General features: G+C 41.8%; 1 protein-coding gene across 1 annotated transcript in view; it reads right to left on the bottom strand.

Annotated features, from left to right (window-relative positions):
- vps35l (VPS35 endosomal protein sorting factor like) overlaps positions 1-6,996 on the bottom strand; it is an 83,079-nt gene that overhangs the window by 36,805 nt on the left and 39,278 nt on the right. Inside the window, exons 10-15 of the mRNA XM_037690749.1 lie at positions 5,963-6,059; positions 3,891-3,938; positions 3,721-3,814; positions 3,440-3,640; positions 3,302-3,348; positions 2,333-2,444 (exon numbers count right to left, since the gene is read on the bottom strand). Of these exons, the coding sequence (XP_037546677.1) occupies positions 2,333-2,444; positions 3,302-3,348; positions 3,440-3,640; positions 3,721-3,814; positions 3,891-3,938; positions 5,963-6,059 (599 nt within the window). The remainder of the gene's footprint in view (positions 1-2,332; positions 2,445-3,301; positions 3,349-3,439; positions 3,641-3,720; positions 3,815-3,890; positions 3,939-5,962; positions 6,060-6,996) is intronic.

Here is a 6,996-nt window from a genome sequence, read left to right as displayed (position 1 = left end):
GTCATCATGGAGACTGATGAAACAATGGTCTCTTTTGATGTCACATCACTCTTTACGTGCATTCCTGTTGATGATGCAGTAGAGGTGGTCAGTTTAAGATTAAAACCAGACACCACTCTGAGCAGCAGGACCACGCTTTCCACAGAACAACTGTGTCAACTCTTGAAACTGTGCCTGCAGTCAACCTACTTCACATATGGGGAGCAATATTATAGGCAGAAACATGGGTGTGCTATGGGGTCTCCAGTTTCTCCTATTGTTGCCAACCTGTACATGGAGGAGGTAGAAAAGAGAGCCTTGACGTCCTTTTCAGGGACACCACCAAGTCATTGGTTCAGGTATGTTGACGACACCTGGGTTAAAATTAAATCCCAGGAAGTCCAACATTTTACTGACCACATCAACTCTGTGGATAAATACATCAAGTTCACATGAGAAGATGTAAAAAATGGCAGGTTGGCTTTCTTGGACTGTGAGGTCTCAGTCTCTGATAGAGGACATTTGCAAACTGAGGTGTACCACAAACCCACCCACAAAGACCAGTATTTGCAGTTTGACTCTCATCACCCTTTGGAGCACAAGTTAGGAGTCATCAGGACTCTGTATCACAGAGCAGACGGCGTCCCCACTAGCTCAGGAGCCAGGCAGAAGGAGAAATCCCACACAAGACAGGCTCTAGAGCAATGTGGATATCCTAACTGGGCCTTCCCGAAAGCAGAGAAGAAACCCAAAGAGGACTCCAGTCAGCCAACAGGTGAAAAGGAGGAACCCAGACCAGTGGTCATTCCGTATGTTGAGGGAGTATCAGAGAAACTGAGATGTTTATTTTCTAAACATAACGTCCCAGTGGCTTTTAAACCCCAAAATACATTACGGCAAAGACTGGTTCATCCCAAAGATCCTGTCCCCCGGCACAAACAGAGTAATATTATGTATGTTGTTCAGTGTCAGGAGGGCTGTGATCAGTCTTACATCAGGGAAACTAAACAGCCACAGGCCAAAAGGATGGCCCATCACAGAAGATCAACAACATCAGGCCAGGACTCTGCGGTCTACACTCATCTCCAGGCCAGCGGTCACTCTTTCAGGGATGAAGATGTTCACATCCTGGACAGAGAGGAACGATGGTTTGAGAGAGGAGTAAAGGAGGCCATCTTTGTGAAAAGAAATCGTCCATCATTAAACAGGGGTGGAGGCCTACGTGTTCAATTGTCCCCCTCTTACAATGCTGTGATTGCTAGTATCACTCAGCCCTCTGAATAGTAAACAGCCATCAGGGTGCTAATGATCCATTGTTAGGCTGATGGTCCTTCTTGAGCATGTGAGCAGCTGATTTTGGTTGTCAGCAGCAAAACTGGTTGATCCACTCTGAGAAGGTGTTATTTATAAGACTGAGCTGAATACAGCACCTCAGACTGAGGAAGTCTTTCGGATGGAAGACGAAACATTTCTACATTTTTTTTTAATTTGTTTTGTTTTTTGAATGTCCAGAGGACCAGATTTAACTTTTTTAGATTTTTCTACCTGGATTATTGAGCATGCATCAGGATATGCACTGTTAAACCTTATGTAAGAGTTCAGTGTTATCTCTTGGCTGTCTTGGTGATGAGAACGAATAAAGAAATGTATCCTTGTATTGATTTCCAGAGAGGTGGTTCTCTCTTTGCATGTTTTTTTTTTTCTGTCTGTTCCCTTCTTCAGGAGGAAACCACATGGAGCAAACTCACGTGAAGACTTGGCAGATGTTTCTACAGGCCATGCCTTTCCTGACGTGACCACCGAGCTATCGTAACCCTCTGTGTGGAGCAGAGGGCTGCCATCCAAGGCAGTTGGGGAGCCTTCCCCAATAGATCAGAGTAGGACAAATGAGGGTGGAGGCAAGTGTGGGAACTTCACATTTCACTCCAAAATTTTTAGGGATTCAAATCTGCGACCTCCTGATCACAGGTCTGCAGTCTCTAACCTCTGTTCCACCCCTCTCTTCTTGTATCTTTAACTAAACCTTTGTCTAATTCATTATTTGCCTGTGTCTTCATTTAAGATGGTCCAAACACTTTCTCTAAAAATTGTACAATTTCTTGGTTTAAATCTTTGATATGTTGAACATGTGGAACATGTTATGCATGTTCCACATGTTCCACTGCAAATAAAATATGTTGTAAGATATGAAAATCATTGCATTATGTTTGATTTACATTTTACACAGCATCCAAACCTTTCAGAACTAAGGTTGTACAGTTTGAAGACTGGATCTACAGGGGACAGAGTTAAAAGTAAAACATGAAGAGTCTCTGAAAGGAAATGCGAGTTAAATAAAATCATGACCTCTGACCTTTGGGAAACCAGACTCATCACAGTCTTTTATCATACTGATGAAGTCAGTGGCTCTGGTTGCAACAAACTCTGGTCTGAACGCCCTCATGACTGAATTCAGGAGCAAGGCACTGCACAAAAACAGGAATATCTGTCTTATCAATTTAAAAAAATTCCTAACAAACAAATAAAACAACAGTCAGAAAACCTCTAAGAAGACAACCTATCAAAAGGTGAACCTGCTACATAGCACTAAACAGCCTGAGCCTAGGTGGTGATTCAGGGTTTTGAAGAAATCTTCAGATGTGTATGAAGAACATGGCCCATGGTCATGGAGGGTTTTCAGCATGAACAAAGCTTCCTTGAGTGAGGTCATGATGATTTATCTGGTAGTGGCAGCTGGTTGAGGTCCTTGGCGTGAGCAGCATATCCATGGAGTGGGTTAGGGTTAGGGTGCCTGGAGGGTTTGGACATCAGGATTTGAAGCAGAACTCTGGCTCTTTCTGACAAGACCATGGAAACAACTGAACGAGGAGTCAAGGATGCACAGAGCATCCCGAAAGTATTCACACTTTTTCCACGTTTTAGGCCACCACCTTATTACAAATTGTACCAATTAATCTCTCCTCACAATTCTACACACAACACCCCCATATGACAGTGTGAAAAGATTTTGAGATTATTGCAAATAATGCCCCTCCACATACACATGATTGTTTCTGTGTTTTTGGTTTGTGTTAATGTGTAACATTAAAAAATATTTCTAAAACACTTAAAAAAAGAGGTCCTGTTAAAAAAACAAAAAACAAACAATAGGTATACAAGATTTATAAACATTCTGGACACTCACAGACGCTTGATAATGGCTGTAATTTTTTTAATTAATTAATTTCATCACAACAAATGCTAAGTCTGAAACTGCAGGGAAATTCTGATATAAAGAAAGTAAAAGTAGAAAAAGCTAACGTTTTTAGTTAAATCCACTTACTTATTAGCTAGCGTCTTGCATCGCTCCATCATCTCTGTGAGAAGTGACTAAACACAGGAGGAGGAAAAGACACTATTATCAGTTTGTTCCTCGTCAGGCTGAACTTCAGCGGATATTTGAGTGTCTGTGAGTGAAAACCTCTGCAGCTCTGTAGGCGATGCACTGCAGGATCCAGCTGATGGCAGGAGAGTACAGGGTCAGGTACTCTGGCACCTCCACCCTCTGCACAACCAGATGCTTCTGGACACTTTCACAACTTATCTGCTGGAAAGTGGTGAGCAGGTCAAAAAAGTTCTTGTTCAGGCTCTCTTTCAAATGAGGGGCCACCTCCATGCCCACCTACATTACAAAACAAGGTTCAGTTACAGGCTGAAAGAAGGGAAGAGTGGAAGGAAAGAAAACTGAACAAACAAGCCGACCCTGCAGAGATAAGCTCTGGCGTAAGCAGCAACAAGAGGATCTCCAACCCCTCTGATCATGGCTGTCAGGCGAAGAAGAGTCTCCTGGATTCCACTGAGGAAAAAAAAAGGCAATGAAATGTGATCACACCTAAAGAAGCAGCCAGGAAGGAAAAATTGTCAGGACTTACGAGGTGTTGAGGAAACGGTTGCACTTAAGGATGGCCGCTTCAACATATCTGTGTTCAGATGTTAAAATCACAACATTGAAGGATGAGTGCTAAATGACCACTGAAATTAGTTGAAGGACTTGAAACCATCCATCCATCCATCCATCATTTTTACCCACTTCATCCTTTTCGGGTCACGGGGGGGGTCAATGGTGCCCATGTCCAGCCATCACTGTGTAAGAGGCAGGGGACACCTGGACAGGTCTCCAGTCCATCAGAGACGAACCATTTGTTCTCTCGACAATTTAGAGTTACCAATCAGTCTAACATGCATGTTTTTGGTCTATGGGAGGAAACCGGAGTACTCCGATAAAATCAACACATGCACGGAGAGGACATGCAAACTCCACCCAGAAAGACCCCCAGCTGGGATTTGAACAGGGGCGACCTGCTCGCTGAGAGGTGGCAGCTCTACAAACTGTGCCACCGTGCTTCCCCCACTGAAACTAAAGCAGAGGTTTTTAGCTGAAATCAGCAAAACTTGAGCTAAAAGCTAAAATGAGCCAACTGAAACCAACGGTTGGTTAAACTAGTGCAAAGTATACAAACGTACAGTGGTGGGCACAGCTAACCAAAACATTAGCTTCTCTAACTGCTAATTTGATAACTAAAAATTAGCTTTGCTAACGCTAAACCACTAAACAGATTTAAAAATATTGGAAGCTAACACTAAAGCACTAACTTTTATCATCCAATGCTGTCGCTGACACTGTAAGACTGTAACGTGATAATGTTGTAAGTGAACGCAACTCAAAACGGTTCATAAATCACAAGTGAATCGTCCATGTCCTGTTCAGAGGTGAACTTTCAGGAATTAATCTGGTCCATCAGAACCAAAGAGGTGGAGCAGAACTCTGCTGTGCTGAAGCAGAGTGATGCATTCAATGTCTGTCAGACGTCTCCCTTGTGTCATTGACTAAAATTAATTAATTCACTTTGGAGATCCTCTTTGTGATTAACTACTTTTATAAACTAACTACAAAGTTGTTGTGCATCATCATCAATATTCTCTGTAATAAATCTGCTTGTATTAAAGTAAAGATGTGTAAAATGTGTTAGAGTCCCGTCCCAGAGACAGTGTGAGCATTGCAAAGCATGCTGAGTAGGAGTTATGTCTGCAATGTTTCTGACCGTTTACAATGTTTCTGAGTGTGAAAATGGGGTTTTCATGTTATTTACCTGTTCTGGTTTCATTTACCATTCATGACAGTCTGTTATTGGCTGTAAATTGACAATGTGAGACAGAGACCGTTTGTGGTACGTATGAGGGTAAAAGCATTGAGGGTGGGGGCATCACCAGGTGGCATTTAGCTTTAATTACCTCTACATAGCTCCGTGTAAACCACCATTCACTTCTAAGCTTTTAGTGCGGACAACTATCTTTAAAAAAATATACCAATTTACTGGATTTTATTTTAGCAGAAGCCAGTCCTCCCAAAGGTTTTCAAAGTTAGCGAAAATGTTAATCTGCTAAATGGAACATTGATTTAGCCATTGGTAGATCAGTGGAACTGTGCCCAGCACTGCAAATGTCGTTCGACTGTAAAAAAATTCTAAGGAAGAAACTGTAAAACTATAGGGTAATTTTCTTTTTGCCTGTTCACTGCATGTGTGTTTGCATCGTTAGCAACATACCTCATGTATTACTGAACAAATTCTAATGAAACTTCAAATAGTAATCATTGGCACATTGTTACATCTACAAGTGTTTAATTTCTCAAGTAAGCAATTTAAGATAGTCAGTGCAGCAAAGCATTCATAGCAAACACAAAAATGGCTGACTCACCTAATGCTACAGATACGGAGCTAACATTTGGTGTGGCAATTTAGGGACATTGTCACAATATATACTTTGAGTTCAACACAATGCACAATGTCTTTGCTCAAAATCTTGCCATTAACTGTTGGAATTATGAACTTATTTGTTTTTTCAAAAACAAATTAAAAGGATATAGAAAATGAAAATGAGTTTGGATTTAAAGCAGTGTGTTCAATAAAGCAGGTGTGTGTTGTAGGATGTTGTTGAGGGATACAGTCTGGGAAGCAGTTCTCTGATGGAGGCGATCTTAAAGAACCAGTTAAGGCACGTCTCTTTTGCCGTGTCGTTCACATCTTCAAGCATGAAGGAGTCTGAGGCATGACACAAACAGGAAAATAAATAAATACATCAGCCATACAAACCGCTGAAAAGCTACAGGTGATGTCTCACAGGGCTGCGACAGCTGGAGAGTAGGTGGCAACTCAAATTAGTGATAAAATGTGCAAACTTTCAGATACAGCTGAACTGAATACAGTTTTATTAGTGATCAAGCAACCAACAAGCTGCGTGTTTATGAAAATCGTGTCCTTTTTGTGCGTGGTTTGGAAAACTGCATTCTAGTTTGTGCATTTTATTTTGTTATCCACCTCCAACAACACCGTACCCATATCATCTAATTCTTTAATGACTTAATCTACAAGAGTGTCAAGGTTTTCTCAGGCTGGACAGGAAAGAACCCATAGTGCAGGCAGGACTCGGGAGGCAGGACGTAGAAAACAACACTTTAATAATAACCAAGAGGCTGATGTGGCAGCAAACTTGCACGACTAGGTGCAGACTTGGAACAGGACAGAACAAGGACTGTACCAAACGAGACAAACCGACAAATGACAGGACTAAAAGAAGGACTTATATACACAAGCAGGACATGAGACAAGAGTGATCTTAATCAGACAATTAAAGCAGAACACTAGGGAGGACAGACAGGGAAGGCCCACTAGATGGCGCCATCTTTACAAAGAGTAAACTTTAGAAATGAAGGCTGCAGATTTGGACCCGTTTTTAAATGAGCAATATTTCTCATCTGCCTGGTTTTTAGACCTGGAAGATCGCGTCATGTCTTCTGTCTGAGAGCTCCCCTGTTGGTGTCAAAACCCAGCTCTATCACTCGAGAGAAGCTTGAGAAGCCCGATGTGACTGTGACCATTTTGAGAGAAAATCTGTGTTTGGACATATTCACATGTTTTAAACAAGCCTCAGGCCTCAGGACCGTGAGCTTTAAACCTCAAGGGAAAAAAAAAAAAAAAA

This window comes from Nematolebias whitei, chromosome 17 (genome assembly GCF_014905685.2).
Source record: "Nematolebias whitei isolate Nwh7 chromosome 17, NemWhi1, whole genome shotgun sequence".
NCBI classification, from domain to species: Eukaryota; Metazoa; Chordata; class Actinopteri; order Cyprinodontiformes; family Rivulidae; genus Nematolebias; species Nematolebias whitei.
Note: the sequence above shows the minus strand (reverse complement) of the source record. Positions and strands in the feature narration are given on the sequence as shown.